This window comes from Poecilia formosa, unplaced genomic scaffold (assembly GCF_000485575.1).
Source record: "Poecilia formosa unplaced genomic scaffold, Poecilia_formosa-5.1.2 Scaffold5, whole genome shotgun sequence".
NCBI lineage: Eukaryota > Metazoa > Chordata > Actinopteri > Cyprinodontiformes > Poeciliidae > Poecilia > Poecilia formosa.
Genome location: NW_006799944.1, coordinates 1,033,961 through 1,051,008, shown reverse-complemented (window position 1 = coordinate 1,051,008; position 17,048 = coordinate 1,033,961). Strand labels below are relative to the sequence as shown.

General features: G+C 39.3%; 1 protein-coding gene across 1 annotated transcript; it reads left to right on the top strand.

Moving 5' to 3' along the window:
* The first annotated feature begins 1,380 nt into the window (after window positions 1–1,380).
* Window positions 1,381–17,048, top strand: rhobtb4 (Rho related BTB domain containing 4). Its single transcript, XM_007562513.2, has 10 exons — window positions 1,381–1,608; window positions 1,926–2,029; window positions 5,813–5,998; window positions 6,658–7,477; window positions 7,804–8,023; window positions 8,669–8,787; window positions 12,200–12,350; window positions 12,608–12,696; window positions 12,844–12,949; window positions 13,169–17,048. The coding sequence occupies exons 1-10, from the start codon at window positions 1,396–1,398 to the stop codon at window positions 13,345–13,347; spliced, it is 2,187 nt and encodes a 728-aa protein (XP_007562575.1). The 5' UTR covers window positions 1,381–1,395; the 3' UTR covers window positions 13,348–17,048.

Here is a 17,048-nt window from a genome sequence, read left to right as displayed (position 1 = left end):
TTTTTTTTAGATATGCATACTAATCATGGATTTCATTATAATCCTATCATTTATTTCAGTCATTAATTTCTATACATTTATCTGACCCAGTAGTTAAAAATATGGTCTCCAGTAAGTTCACATCTTTCTCATGGGGTATGTTTTCATTTGTCTATATTCTTTAGGATAAAGTCTAGTAGTAGGTTTTTTTCCTCCTCATTTTCATATGACTTGTTAATTATTATATGTCACAGTTAGTTGTATGCAAACGGATTTATAGAGAAAATGGTTCTTTAGAAATCTTAGCACTTTGTTTTGAACTTTGTAAAACTTAACTAGTGGTTCCCTACATCAAGAACTTACGGTGGATCGGAGTTTCTCAATTCTTATTTTGCAACTTTGAGAGCAACTATTAGTTTTCAAAGTTGCCATGCTTCTATTGCTAAGGACCTTGACCGCTTAAGATAAGAAACGGACATCTGTAGTGTATTTTGCTAGGCAAAGTTAGATATTCTAACATTGTGCTTAGATTAAAGTGAAAATCCTCCTAGCATATCCAAAGGGTGGCAAACTGGGTGCAGATGGCACAAGGGAAGCTGAGGACAGTGACCTCCAGGGAAGTCTCTCTTTGTCTGTTCATCCATCTCTCTCTCTCTCTCTTTGTGTTGGTACAGAAATTTCCAACACAAAGGAAATTTGTGTTGGAGTACCGAGTATGCCAGGAGGTGGGCACACATACACACACACGCACTCACGCACAAACACACACAGAAACACACTTTGTAGAAAAGAAGCCACAAATAGACACTCTCATACTTTCTGAGAATGTCCCACATTCTTTTCAGATGAAATTAGTCATACAATATAAAAACCAGCACTATTCCTTTACTGTTGCAACTAAAGCTTCATTATTAATAAAAAACAAACAAACAAAAAAACAAAAAAAACAAATGTTCCTTTATTTCCTCTCAAAGCACATTCACGCAAAGTACTCTGTACCATGGAAAAATGTCATCATTTACAAAACGGCAAACTCATAATAAATATGTACAATACTTCATAAATTCATCTCAAATAATTTAGAAACCCAACTCTACATTAAAGTCCTAATGAACGCAGACAGGTACAGTGTGCGTTCATTCTGTGGTCTGTTACTCAGTCTGTGAGAGGGAACCATGTGTTCTGTTGTGGGGTTTGGCAGAGGTCTCTCTACACTGGACAATGGAGCACTGGGAGCTTCAACTATGCATTCCCTTGGCTGGGACTAGGGCGAGAGTTACTGCTCCCAGTGCCCCTTGCCGTCACTTAAAAAATGCATCGTCACTCCATTTGTGATACTTTCTCAAACTTGACATCCATGCATATTGGATTAACCCATTTTCCCGTTTTTTGTTTTTTTTTTGCTGTCTTGTTCTCATGTTCCCTAGGGCCCTCTCCATGGATATAGACACAGACTATGAGCGGCCCAATGTGGAAACCATTAAATGTGTGGTGGTGGGGGACAATGCAGTAGGCAAGACCAGGCTAATCTGTGCCCGGGCCTGCAATGCCACACTCACACAGTATCAGCTGCTTGCCACCCACGTGCCAACCGTCTGGGCCATCGACCAGTACCGAGTATGCCAGGAGGTAGGCACACATACACACACACGCACTCATGCACAAACACACACAGAAACACACTTTGTAGAAAAGAAGCCACAAATAGATAAACCCTTCTAGCATTTTCCTGCAACTAATTCTCTTTCTTTCTATTTTTTATTTATATTTTTTTTGCTACATAAAACATTTAACTTTAAATGCCACTGTACGTCATGTAGTTTAATCCTGGGGTTATTCCTTTTAAAGCCAGATAACTAATTGTTCCTTTAATCCCACGAAAACACAAATTTTGCAAATAAACGTGAAACGTTTGATCTGATGACAATGACATGTCTACATTGTAGGTGCTGGAGAGATCTCGGGACGTGGTGGATGAGGTCAGTGTGTCCCTGAGGCTTTGGGACACATTTGGGGATCATCACAAAGACAGGCGATTTGCCTACGGCAGGTGAGAGTGCACATGAACGCCAAGCCTTAAGCTGTCCACCAGCCTGAACGTACTGACCTAATAACACATCTGATGCTGGACAACAAGGTTAATTACCTGGAAATATTTTCATGTAGCCAAGAGATATATAAGATAGAAATGTCTCGTTTGTTTTTTTAAAATATTGTTTTATATATTTATACATTCACTGCCGGATGGATCTAATAAAACGTATTTGACTAGATCTGGAAGTTAGAAACTTCTGATTAGAATTGAACAGACTTTTCATAATCAAAAATTGATGTACAAGCATGCAAGTAAATCTCAAAACAGAACATCACCAAATAGCTGTTTTATTTTAGTATAGAAATTAACATTCTGTGTTCTCATATGCATCAAGAATGTGCATATTTCTATTTATTTGATTATGACATGCAATTTGTGTAGACAAAAAAATAGAACATAGCAGAGGTTCGGTCAGAAAAGGATGTTAAATGGAAAACACAATTGTGGTAATCTTGCATTTGAGTTCTGGGAATTTAATCATTTTTCATTTTCAGTAATATTCAAATTTATTGAAAAAACTGCTTACATATTTGTTGTGTAATCCGACAGTTTTTTCTCTTTTGCATTGGACATCCCTTTCAAGTTGTTACATCCTTCCTCCACAGGAAACGATCGGATGATCCCTGTATCCTCTTGTTAGTCGTTCTCTCGTCAAAGCTGCTTTATTGGCATGAAATGCAGAAGGATTTATTGCTAAAATACAATCAGGAAATGGCACATATCACAGCAAAGTCGCCATGTTTTAACCACAAAACCTCCAAACATTAAAAAAAACTTAATAATACACATTATATAACTATTAACTTTTTTTAGTGAGTACACTGTAGAGAAAAGATTTGACCTTTTTCCAGAAAGCAACTTGGTTTTATTTAAGATATTTGTTCTTGCAAACAGTTTCATATAATAGGTTCTTTCACCAATCAACACAAAGACCCCATCATTTTCCCATAAATTTAAGTAGGACGTGTCAAGGTTGTTTGGAGGGTCCTTGCATAAGGTGTCACCTTGTTTCCTTTTATATAAAGGGTTTGTACGTGACGCACTTCATTTATGCTTTTGTCAGCCGCATGGAGGTTAGTTTAAGGTTCAAATTTTTACCCCTTTGTTGTGTTTACCCACTGTTTAAATGTCTGTACATTCGCCTGGGGATCTGCTACTGTTTGTGTGTGTATGCTTGTTTGCGCGTGCTTGTGTGTGTGCACATCTATCCACACTGTGAGTCTGGAGTCAGCTGATTAGAAACACAGTGCCAGCTCAGCTGGTTTTACCCAGCATTAAAACAACATCAAGCATTCTTCCTTAACCATTGTCCTTTTTTGTTCCCAACTCTGTTTGTCCCCCTGTTTATCTGAGCCAACCTTGTAACTCCCTTTCCTGTGTGCTTACCACCCGTACTCCTTCATTAATAAGTCTAACCTCTCCATACGGTTGGCATGTAGCTGCTCTTTGACCCTCCTCACACCTGGCTAGGTTTTTGTTGACAGAAAACTTAGAACATCACACCGTCACATGTCTTGTTACAAGGAGTTCAGGAAAACGGGTAGCTACTGGAAAATAGATTAAGCCCAATGTAACTTGAGTCAGCCTTCCCCCTACCCCCTTTTTTTTTTTTTTTTGCAATTTATCATTACAACTAATTGTCTTACAATAAGGAGATCAATATAGATCATTTCAAGCAAACCTGTTATAAATTTCCGCATTTAATCTTCTTAAAAACACACCTGATTTAGGTTTTTCATTTACAGAGAAAGTGATGAACAATAAATAAAGTTCAGTTGTTCTCGTTTATTTTTGTGGCATTTTTTGACTTAAACAATTCACCTAAAGCTACAATTGGCAGGGAGGCCACAAAGAATCAAAGAAATCTTATCATATAAAGTTATTTGTCAATAAAAAGATGCAAAAACAAACAAAAGAACATAATAGAATTGGAAATATATCATGATAAAAAAAATATGAAACATGTGAAGCATTACTAAAACTGGATATTTCTCCATAATTGATAGAAAAATAAGACCTAAACTGGTCAGAGAGACAACAAAGAGCCTTGTTGCAACAATACAATCTGAAATCTACATTTTATAAGCTAAGACCTTGTGGAAGAATGTTTTATGGTCTGATGGAGCCACACTTAAATGTGGTGGTGGCAGGATCATGTCCTAGGCTTAGTTTTCATCCCACTGAGTTTACATGAAGCTGCATCAAATCATGAATAGTTACAAGTCTGTTTAGGCTGAAAACCCCCAGGTCTCTATAAAATGACAAATTTTAGTTTTCAGCATAATTTTCAGTCTAAGAATATGTCTTAAGACAAGAATAACTTGAGCATTGTTTCACCAGAGTTCAAGGGGCTGCGGATGAGGGAATTCCTTCAAGTCTTGAAGATGGAGCAGGCAAATATTATTAAGCCAGACAAAGTAGACTGTATTCTGAGACATAAATCTATACATGTACAATTGTGTGAGCTGCATCGTGTGCACCTGGCTAAGATGTAGTAATAATCCTTTGAAAAAGTGCTAATGGGAGCTTGCTTGACTGTGTGTGCGCGCATTGTGATTTAATTGCCTGCTGTGTTATATTATGTCCTTGGGAGCTTTTCCGAGATTATCTGACAAATAAAGAGGACTGTGGAATCAGAACAGCAAAAAATATCCCAGCTGATTACTTCCTAAGTCTACAGGGGCCATGTGAGCTTAGCAGTGGGACATCAGGTTCCTTTCATCTATGTGGTCAATCAGATTAATCTGTAAACGCTCTTCAAGAATTTTCCAAAATAGTTAAACAACAGTAAAACCACATTTCTTCAACAGCACATCCTTTGTTGTCTCATTAAACACTCCATAACTCCTGGCATGTAGGTATTTTGCCCAAGGAAATGAGGCATATTTTACTGTTTTATAATGTTGCTTTCAAGTTCAGTTGATGATTTACCTCACTTCCTCTGATAAGTACTGGATTCCTGGCAAATGTCAAAAACTGCAATATAGTCATATAATTTAATTGTCCCCGAGCCACAAATGATGATGAATGTAGCACAAGTTACATAAGTCTGAGTATTCTTTTGCTGCTGAGGCTAAGTCTTGTCCTATGCATTGTTGCAGAGGGTGAGGAGTTACAAATAGTTTTTTTTTTTTGTTTTTTTTTGCCTTTTCACCAAGAGTTAATGATCCACCCTTGACATTACCTGGAAGTAGGCAGACATGCACCATCTTGTGAGGATTAGCGATCTCCTGCTAAATGCGGTGATCTGCTTGCTCAGACAAATCTGGTGGATCTGTGAGAGTTTAAATCCAGAACTATTTTTAGACTCCTTTTTCTTGTTGCTTTCAAGGCCTTTTGGAGATTTACACAACAGAAAGAAAGAAAGAGGCTCAAGCCACACAAATAGTTGCGAGGTCTACACTCCTCTTGTGAACCTCTCCACCATCTGCCAGACACCACCTAGCTCTCGCATATGCTTCCTGCTCCCTTGATGCCTTGCAGAAGGAAGCTGAACAAGCTTCCTCCTTATGCACTTTGCATAAGTTTTAATGCAAGCTGACATCATGTTGCATGAGTCAGCAGTAGCTCTTTTTTTTATTTCTTCCTTTTCTGTTCCCATATATCCAAGACAGGGCCCAAATGCCCTGTCTTGACTGACATTCCCTGACAGAGCACCTCAGCCCACCTTTGCCTCTGACGTCTGTTATTTTGTTCGTACATAAAATGAAGTGTTTTCTCTCTCATCCTTTCCTGTAGGTCGGATGTAGTGGTACTCTGCTTCTCTCTGGCTAATCCCAACTCCCTGCGCCATGTTCGCACCATGTGGTTTCCGGAGATCAAGCACTTTTGTCCCCGAACACCCATCATCCTGGTCGGCTGCCAGCTGGATCTGCGCTACGCTGACCTGGATGCAGTTAACCGTGCGAGACGGCCGTTAGCAAAGTGAGATTCATTCCTCATTAAGCATTAACATTCTTTCTGAGACACAACCTGCAAGAATGTTGCTTTACTACCTTGCTCGCAAATTGCAAGGTATGTCTTATGGTGCAAAAAACTGGCTTGAGGGATTTAAGTGGGGCCTTTTTCAAGTAACAAACCTGTTGAAAATGATACTTCTCCTTAAGTTTGAGATAATATACATTTGATGTACCTTTGATGATGTATATTTTACAGGATAAATGTCACATTGTACGTTAAAATTCATTTATCGATGAATGCAATTGATAAATTATATTAATTCATCAATTGTATCACAAAAACATTTAAATCAGAATGTGAACACTTTTGAGACCCAGTGTAACACAAACACAACAGGCAAGAAGCCAAATCATATGCAAAGAATTGCCAGTTTAGGACCAATAGAGCTTAGTTGACATGATAAGAGAAGAATATCAACAGTCCAAAAGTTGTTGGAATACAGCCACCCATAAAAACTGCTGTTACATCACTGTATTGACGTCACTCAGTGGTTTTGTTTCAGAAGTGAGGCATACGCTCCATGTAGGTACATAAGCTTGCTTATCTTTGCATGAATGGTTGTTGTTGTTAATATATAATCTTGCCCTACCTGTTGATTGAACGTTTTCCTGTTTCACTCACAGACCCATCAAACCAACAGACATCCTCCCTCCAGAGAGAGGCCACGAGGTGGCAAAAGAACTTGGGGTTCCTTACTATGAGACGAGCATTGTTGCCCAGTTTGGAGTCAAAGATGTGTTTGACAACGCCATCCGTGCAGCCCTCATTTCCCGTCGGCACCTGCAGTTCTGGAAGTCCCACCTGAAAAAGGTCCAGAGACCGCTTCTCCAAGCACCCTTCCTACCTCCTCGACCACCACGCCCTATAGTGGGCATCCCCGACCCACCGGCCACAGACGGCGAAGGCCCTGACTCCCTTTTCTGTCATCCTCTTTGCGCAGATGTTCTTTTCCTTTTGCAAGGGGGCTCCACTCATGTCTTTGCGCACAAAGTTTACCTGGCTACGTCCTGCTCCAAGTTCTACGACCTTTTCACGCTTGATCTTGGTGGGTCGAGTTTTGGGGCAATGGGAGAGGAACAGGAGGGCAAGGAAAACACAGAGAGTGGGGAGGAAGATGAGCAGAGCAGGAGAGGAGCCAAAGAGCAAGCTGGGCGCACTAAGAGCCTGGACATTGATAAAGATGGAATAGATGGAGGAGTGCGGGGCCTGAACCGACCTCAGCTGCTCCAGCAGGGGTCTTTGAGGACTTCCCAGAGTGATAATGCACTCCCCTCTCGAGCCCAGTACTCAATGGGAGCAATGGGGACAGGTCGAGCCCTCTCTGGATGGGGAAGGGGGTTTCTCAGCGTGTGCCTGGAGCATGTTGATGATCCCATGACTGGACGACCTCGTCTGATGACTGTGGTTGCCATGGATGCACTTATTCAGGAGGAACCATTTAAGGTTATTCTAAATTGTTTACATTACTAGTGGTTAATAAAGGTTAATGCATGTTTTAGCTAAAAGAAGTACATTTTCACATAGGGTTAGTTTGATAGCTTTCCCCTCCCTTTGTCATGAAATGAAATGAAATGAAATCATTATTTGATTTAATTTCATCACAATTTTTTTTTTACTGGGAACACCTAGCGAGCACAAAACTAGCAAAAACAGAAGAAATGTATGTTTGTTTATTTTAAAACAAGACTTTCTCTGAATGCTCTGCACTGTGCATTAAATGCTCTTTAAGTTTTCGGTGTGTTTGACCTCTGGGTTTGCTGCATTTCCAGGCAGTTCTTCAGTACCTCTACACAGGCAGCCTGGACGAGAGTCGAGGCGATCTGATGCAGGTGGCCACCATTGCAGAGCTGCTTGAGGTGTTTGACCTTCGGATGATGGTGGCCAACGTTTTGAACAGAGAGAGTTTCATGAACCAGGAGATCACAAAGGCCTTCCACGTCCGCAGAGCCAATCGAATCAAAGAGTGCCTCAATAAAGGGACTTTTGCTGGTAAACCACGTCAGCCACTCAATGCTGCAATTTTTTTTTGTGTAGCATTTGTGATTCTAAATGTGATGCCCCCCATGTTGCATCTGTCTCTTTGACTGATTCCTTCATAGTCATCATTTGACTTGATGACTGAGTGTTGTGTCAGTCTGCCTCTCTTGTGTTCGCTCTACCCCATACACTGTCTTATTTGTTTTGCGTTGTGTCTCCTTTTAGTGTCGTCTTTGCCTTTTCTGAACAAAACTTGACTTTCGTCTCTCTGTGCTGTCATTGTTCCGTTTCTGATCATAGTGATGATTGTTCCCATAGAACTCATATGAATTTTGATTGATTAAATTAAGAAGAATGTAACTGATTTTTCGGGACAACACAGCCCTCTCTTTACCAGACTTCTTAATTGTTCTGCTTAACCCACCACCCTGCGTTTGCTTTCCTTCCCATACAATGAGTGGAGAGCTGCTGCGTCTCCCTGTCAATTTATCTTTCTGTCTGTCTACCTGTGTCCATGTCTCTCTCTGTGTCTGTCTGGTCCTCTTGCTGCCTGTGTGTGCGTGTCTGGACGTCCGCCTCGTCTGTCTTTTCCTTTCTGTAGTTTGGGCTTCTGTGGCATTCCACGAGATGAACGCTCTTTTCCCACCCCGGTTTCAGATGTTGTGTTCCGGCTGGATGATGGCTGCCTCCCGGCTCACAAGCCCCTGCTCATATCCAGCTGTGACTGGATGGCCGCCATGTTCCGTGGCTCCTTCATGGAAAGCTACATCGAGGAGGTGAGATTGCCCAGCCAATACAGACCTTGGAGATATGGGTACTTTCAGTTTTGGAATGGAATGTGACTATATGTCTCCAATCCTAAATCCTGAAAAATTGACAAAACAGGAATGGAAGAATGGCCTTTATAAAGAAAAGGTCCTATTGACATTATGTTACCCTGAAGAACCAATAAAAAATTGAAATCAATTAAACTTATCTAAAACATAAACCTTAGACCTATTCAGCCAATAGGGAATAATTAGCACCCTCTATGTAGCTTCAGTCAATAACAAGGTAAATCAAAATATAACTCCCTGTGAGGGCCTTTTAAAACCTATTCTGGTAATTTTTTTATTACCAGGTTATTGTTACAGATTGATAAAGAAGAGCCTCAGAAAACCTCTTTCACTCATGGAAAAGGTTGCTGCAGTTGAAACATGCCTTAGCTCACACAGAGGTATAGTACACAGCTTGTTACATCTGATAACATGTGGTAAAGGTTAAGGAGTTATTGGGGTTAGGTTAATATTTTTGATCACCTAAACCACACAGATGGTTCTCTATCAGATTGACCTACTAATCTTTGTTTCACTCCTGGGTGGTGTTAAAGGTCTGCAAATAACCATATCTCTCGATGACTTAGACAAGTAATGTCCAGAGATAAGAACTTATGAGTAAATGCATTTACACACAATTGACTGCTTTGGTTAGTCTTTATTTGACAAAAGACTTCAGATGCTGTTTTTTTTTCTACCTTAAATTAAACTGAGGCGCATGCCTCTGTGAAAATCTGTTTTACCAGGGTGAGAAAACATGCATAGCAGTATTTCCGACTTCCTGTTTCTATTCTCAGAAGATATCTTAACTCAATAAAAACCACAGACAAATTGAGGTCATGGGCTTTGTTTTTATGTAATGGTCTGAGAGCTTAATGTTGTTTATGTTTGCTGTTTTCTGTGTGAAGTGTCCATATTGTCGAGTTGTCATAGGTTAGCTGTATTTAGAAACATTGAGAAAATTACACAAAGGCTACAGAACAATGATAGCTTAAATAGGCTGTTTCTCTTAATACGTCTTCATTGAAGAAGAGTACCTTCACTGACACCAATATTTCTCAGGATTTGTTACCTTATGTGTAACATAAGATGCAGCTTCTGGTAAGGCATGTGTGCCTCACCTGACCTCAAAGGAAGTTGAGGTCTGTCTTTAAGTTGAACTTTCAACTGTGTTATGCAACAAGATCTCACAGTCTCTTTTCAAAGACTGCCAGTTCAGGTTACAAGGACTCATGTTCAGAATAACTGCAAATAAATGTCAAACACTTTTGAATAATTTTGTTAAAGTTTAAAATGATAATGGAAACTATATATACAATAAAAATCTGCTTAATAATAAGTAAATTGTATATTTTTAGTTATGTGTTTTACTTTCTGGAGTCATGGACTTTACTGTTAAGCAAATTATGATTTAATGTTAAAATGATTGTTAATAATAATATTAGTAATACTAATGTTTTAGAGGGGCCCTGTCAGAGTCTTGTCTTGAGTCTGATAGAGAATCTGCAGAGGAAGTTAAGCTTATTGTGATCGGAAGGAAGCCTTGAAACATCACAGACTTGCAGACCAAAGATAAATATGCAAAATATCAATGGAAACATGCAAACAGCTGGTCAGGAATTAAAACAAATGCCAGAATGCCATAAATCATTTTCCATTTGTAGAATATTTGTTGACATGCAAGCATGTAAACAAGTATGAAGACAAAAACAGACAATTTTTTTAGTGGACCTTCTTAGTAAAATTAAATTCCTTTTAAATGTAAACTTATCAGGAGCATAAATAATTACTTCAGAGCTTAATATTATAGACTATTTGCCGTAATGTATGTTGTGACGCTGAAAACATAATGTTTGAAATCAGAACGAGGCTGCCCACAAAACTTTATACATCAGTATCAGGCAAAAGTTAGCAATTAGAATGCATCCTGTTTGAGTCTGCTTTGTTGAAGCTTTAAACCACACACAAAAATAAATAAAATAAATAGAAGCAGAAGTTTAAGACATGGTTACACAGTGCAGTTTCTCAACCCAGACACTCAAAATAACTCTGTTTTCAGTGCTGAACTGAAAGGGGGTCAATGTGTTGCGAATATGTTATGTCATATGAGTAACTAGAAATGGTGAAAGCTTCATGAACTGAACCCTTCATAGTCATCCTCAAAACTCCAAATTAAAACAATCTTCTTTTAAATGACAAATCAGCTGTTCGTCTCTTTGCTTAAACTACGAACTAATAAATGTGCTTTTCATTGGAAAGTGCGTGCCGTTCATATTATTTGGTCGACACATTTAAACTTACAAATACGGATGTATGTCACAGTTTTAGCAAGTTAATTTAGGTCAGTAGCTGAAGCTGTAAAAACACTGCAGTCTTTACAGTCAAAACAAGCCTGTAACATCTACTTTGACTCATCAGTCCACTTCCTTAAAGTCTTAACAACATACTGAGGTTTTTCAGTTTTTGCCTGTAGATTACAATGAGATGAAGTAGATAGTGATCGGAGAATCCTAAAGCTGTGTGAGGAACTGCACAGTTTGCAGCTTTGAAGACTTTGTAGCAGTGGTTCAGTGTGTTTGTCTCTCTTGGGTAGTTCATTTGAGAGGTTTGTGCTATTAAAAAATCCCCAAGAACAATAATGAGAGTCAGCCAAGTACCAAGGCAGCCATCTGTAGAGTCATCGTGCCGGTTATTATCACATTTATTTCTTTGTTCGTTCGCATCATTTGACCTGAATTTTTTAGTTGTTGCTTTGTTACTTTGCATCTCTAGGTCTCTGCGTATTAACATGTAATACATCTGCGCGTTAGTCTTGCCATGAATAGTTTTAAATTTAGCATGCAGTAAACTAATAATGGTGGAATTCTGAGAACAAAACACCGTTTGTATAGATTACAGCTCGTATTCGTATATGTCACTACGTCTGAGTCCATTCATTAATGCCTCCGATTGCTTAGCTAGAGCTTTAAACTATAGACACTACCTTTCTCTGGGACGAGAGACCGCACCATGCTGGCATTTTCTTAATTGTTTATGAGAGTGGAGTCTGTAAAGTGACAGAGTGGTAGACTCAAAGACCTCTTGGGGAGGTCATTCTATCATATTGGTTCACTTTCCTTTCGTTTTCTGGGGCTATTGCTTCATTAGCTGCTGATGAATTGGTTACATGTAATGTAATGAAACTGTGACAATAGATCCTTTTCAGAGGAGCGTATAGCATATAATGAACAAACATGCACCACAAGGACTGAGAACCATTGTGACCTTCTTTTTGCAGCACTTCATTGCGTTGCATTTGCATTGCATGGAATTGCATTAATGTACAAAATTTTACAGCTGACCCCCATCTTCTCTTGCTGCTATTGCATTATAGGTATCGATTCCTAACACCAGTACAGCATGTATGCATGGAGTGCTTGAGTTCCTGTACTGTGGTCTCCTGACACCGTGTCCTGGATTGGAGCCCATGGAACTAATAGTTCTGGCCAACCGTCTGTGTTTGCCACGACTCGTTGCCCTCACTGGTAAGTATTACTGTGTGGGGTGCTGTAAACACAGCAGGGTCTAAACTTCACTCTCTTCTTTGTTCCCTACCAACTGCATGCAACTGAGCATTGTTTTATTGTTAAGATTCACATTTGTAGACCTTAATTTTCTAACTTTTAAGAATAATGAAAACCTTTACCTCTATGTAGTTTAAAACGGAGGATTACAGAATTACGTGTCAGTGGTGCATGCAACTAGAAAATACTTTATTCTCTTTAATTTTTTGCCTATTCAGAGCAGCATGCTGTGGATGAGCTACTGCAACTGGCAGTGAAAGGAGTGGACATTGATGGACAGGTGCTAGCTTACCTTGAAGTTTCACAGGTGAGTTTTGACATAAAATTGCATTTACGTAGACAATAGTTCGCGGTCCTGTATGGTGAACCAGTTTGTGTTCATTTCATACAGACATACATTAGTTTTTTATTTCTTTTGAGCAGTAATACTTTCTCTTTTTTTTTCTTCTCATAGTTCCACAATGCCAAACAGCTTTCTGCTTGGTGTCTTCATCACATCTGCACCAATTATAATAGCATCTGCCGCAAGTTTCCCAAAGACATGAAGGCTATGTCTCCAGGTACGCTGCAGTCAACTTGCCCTCCTGTGCCTTGTTGCCTTCCTCTCTAAAGTCCATTTCATTACTTTTCTGTCATTCTGCAATTTTAGTTTCAACCAAAATGTAGAATTCAATTTCTCTACATTCGGGAATTTTATTAGCCTGGTACCTTAAACCAGTCACAAATGATATTTGCACCAACGGCATTTTTTGAGGACAAATTTGCATTCTGTCTCGCAGAAAACCAGAGGCACTTTGAGAAACAGCGTTGGCCTCCCGTGTGGTTCTTGAAGGAGGAAGACCGCTACCTGCGTTCTCAAAAGGAGCGTGAACTCGAGGAAGAGATCCTGCGCAAGCAGCACACCAAACGGGGCTGGTGCTTCTGGAGACACCCGTCTTCCTCTCCACACGTCTCCTAAGGGGTTTTCTACGTCTAGCTCTTGGATCTTCCCCTCGGTGGACGCTAACCCGCGGATTAGCAAAGACAGAGGAGAATGGTTGTGATCCCTCTATCGGTGGAGAAATTACTCTCAGTGCTAATATTCCTGAATGTCTGCATGCTCGGGAGGAGTGTATGTGCCTCTTGGTGGGAGTGGGTCGCCACACGACTGTGTTTTGGTGGTGGGACGGATCGGGACTCAACAGAAAGGGGTATTTGCATGAATGTGTGAGTGTATGGAATATAGTGATGCTTACACGTTGAGATGCAGTGGTCTCTAAAAGGACAATGGCGGTGCAGAGCAACCCTTCCTCCTGTACGTAAATGCTTTTTCTCCCTCAACCAGCACCCGATTGCCTTGGAGTGTTGGGAACTGGAAGCAAGGGCTCTCTTTTCTCTCCGTTTTCTCAGTCTTCAACCTTCACATCGACCTTAATAACTTTTACACATTTGACACTGCAGCTCCCTTTGGCGAGTGGGGGAGTCTACGTTTGCCTTCACCTCTTATACAGACTGTTTGCTAGCACATGCAGATGCATCTCCACATTTCACCCTTGTGAAACCAGCAGTAGATACAGGAACTAACTCAGACAATTAGCTCATTATTACTTGTCTTTTAATCACTTAATGTGCATTTTGGGGCAATTTGGGAGGCTATTATTAGTAGGGTAAAAAAGCAAAAACCTCTGACAAAGTCAGAAATCACCACTGCAACCACAAATGCAATCGTTCTATTGTAATCTCAACTAGATAGAGAGTTGAGAAAATAGACATAAATTATCTACCAGTCAGTCCTCATATCTCTTTTGTCATGTAACTCTGCACACCATCTTTCTGCACTCAACACTTATTTTCAAAATGTTCATGGAGACTGACATGGAGCCACTCTATAGCACTGATATATTTTTTGTTTGTTTTTTTTAAAGGGCTAGCCTTACTTAATACCTCTGTCGTGAAGGGGAAATTTAATACAGCATTAAATGTCCTTGGCCACTAAGGTGCATTGAACCATTGGAGCAAGCCTTTACACCCGTACACCACCAGGGGTCGCACTGCTCAGGGTCCTATCACTTCCGTAGTAGGAGTTTTATTGTATTTATCAACTATATTAATTTTTCCTTGCAGAGTGTTACAAAAGTACACACACTAGTTTGCTAGTGGATTTAAAATAATGGATACTTAAAAGGGTTTTCAGCTGATTCTGAATACCAAAGGTGTAGTTCTTCCCTTTATTTTTGTTTATTTACATTTTCTAACTTGGGAGGGGCTGTATTAGAAACTAGAACAAGTTTTAGAAGCAGAAGGCAGTATTAGATGCTTGTTACAAGTAGAGCCGGCCCAAGGGGTAAGCAAACTAACCCGCTTAAAACTTCTTATTTATAATGACTTTTGAAATTGGGAGGTCAGATCTCAAAAAAAAACAAAAAAAGTTTAAATTACCCAGAAAAAAACTTGATATGTGCAACTCTAGTTATATTAACAATCCTAATTTAACTTCAGTATTCTCTACTTATTTACATTTAATATTTTTGCAGATAAATCTGGATAATTAACTGCCATTATTCAGCGACTACTTGTGAGAACAACCTTTAAAGGGTTATGCAGAAACACCCGCCCTACCCAATGGGCTGGCTCTGGTTGTAAGGACTAATGATGGTCCATTTAAAACATTGCCTTCCGTTCTCTGCTAGGATTAAACATTGGTGCTGAAAACAGTGTCCACATGAACACAGAGACACACATAGTTTAGGAGACTGTCTGATGGTTTATTTATTTGTGCAGAACTTACAGAAACTTTAGAATAATTTTTAAATTTTATGAACTTGATTTTGTTTTTTCTATTCACAGAGTCTGTAAAAAACTGATAAAAGATTTTAGAGGTTGAGGTTTTCTCTAAATCCTGGGATGTCTTTTGCTGCTTTTTTATTCTAAACCAATGTGACGTATTCCTTCTTTCTTCTTTCTTGCTAACACATTTCTTTAGATTCATTTTTGTTGTTGTTTCACCAGTTTGAGCAAATAGGGTTTTCTCATTTAGGGTGCTAATTCTTTGGGCTTTCATTTGAATGTGGAAAGACAAAAAAAAAAAAAAAAAAAAAAAAGTTGCAGCTGTGAGTTTTTATTAGCACGTTTTCTATTTGTGGGTTTGCGCCCCACAGCTTTAGCCAGGCAAACTCTCTGCCTGTGAGTTGTGTGAGGCATGTGGTACATTATGCTGTTGTTCCACAGGAGGTGTGCAAAGCAATTTTCAACTACCAGAATAGAAGTCGCATAGGTTCTCACTTGGCCCGAGTGAGAATTGAGCTGATTTAGTGTGAGAACGAGGAAACTGAGTAAAAGTGAGCAAGCCTCAGTCAGCGTCAGTCGCTTTCCACACGCCGTGGAATGATTCCGTCAACATTTGAAGTTGCACCACTGCAGTGCTGTAGGAAATTTAAAAAAAAGGAATTTGGCTTCCCCACAGATTCGCTAAACAGATCTTGTGTCCTTGTGCCTTATGATTCAATCTGCAGACTGGTTCTGCAGTAACCGGCATGGTAGTGGTAGGATTCAATGATAATGTCAGAAATGTAAAATGTTGTTTTTTTGTTGTTTTTTTTTTGGTGTTTTTATGGGCTCTCTGCCACTGTCTTTTTGAAATTTGAGGGAGAGAAATTTTAAGCCAGCCTGAGCCTTGCAAATCTGTGGGTATGATATTTATGCAGATAAATGATCCTTTTTATTTCTCCAAACAGCAATTTGAGACAAGGTTGTTCTAATGAAATGGCTTAACACTAGATATACAGCGTCCTCCACAATTATTGGCACCCCTGGTAAAGATCTGTTCAAGATCCTTTTACAGACCCTCAGAAAAACTTAGAAAGTAGGATTTACAAAAAAAAAAAAAAGATTGTTTTCAAATTTCTTATATATGTATTCACACTGTGGTATTTTTTTGTCCTTATTAATTCAGTTTACTTATATTCACTATTTTGTAGTGAGAGATTATGTTACATCAATTAATGAAAAGGCTTTTTGATGCAGAGGTACCAAAACTTGAGTAGGATGCTGTTCCATTACAGTTATTATGTTTCTTTATAAACCAAGTGATTAAAAGGTAGCCAGTTAACATGGATGCTTAACTCCTGCAGTATAACTTCTAAACCACTGACTGTGAGAAGCTAAAGCTTTGTGAAATGCACCGGCGGGCCTGTGCACTGGGTGGGTGCAACATCTTGTGGAGTGCAATGAACTTGCATGACGTCCAGACTTTGTTGCTGTGACTTTAAAATGCAATTTGTGTTCTATGTGTTTCTGTAGTTGGCATGAATTTCTCTCTTAAATAAGATAGTTTCTTAGCCATCTTATTTGACTGTAGCATGAAATTTCCACTTAAGTTATTAACATTTTATTTAAAGGTTGCGCTCCGAGAAGCTGAATAACATTTAGTGTCTTGAAGGTCTTTTTTGGCATTGGAACCTATCAAGGTTCTTGTCTTTGTAAGTGACTTTATTCACATGTCTTTGACAACTCAATGTAGCATTAAAGCATTTAGCATTTGCATTTTTAGGGTATAATGTGAGGAGATCAAAAGACATGAGCTTGAAATCTAATTTAGAAGATCTGTTTGATGCCACAGACGTCCCCTTGTTATGCTGTTACTATTAACATAATGAAATAAGGTTAATCTTGTGATTTAAA

Coding starts and splice junctions, on each gene's coding strand:
- rhobtb4 (XM_007562513.2), top strand. CDS start 1,396: ATGTTCCCTAGGGCCCTCTCCATGGATATAGACACAGACTATGAGCGG. Junction 1,609..1,925: donor AGTACCGAGTATGCCAGGAG/GTAGGCACACAT, acceptor TCTACATTGTAG/GTGCTGGAGAGATCTCGGGA. Junction 5,999..6,657: donor GCGAGACGGCCGTTAGCAAA/GTGAGATTCATT, acceptor TTTCACTCACAG/ACCCATCAAACCAACAGACA.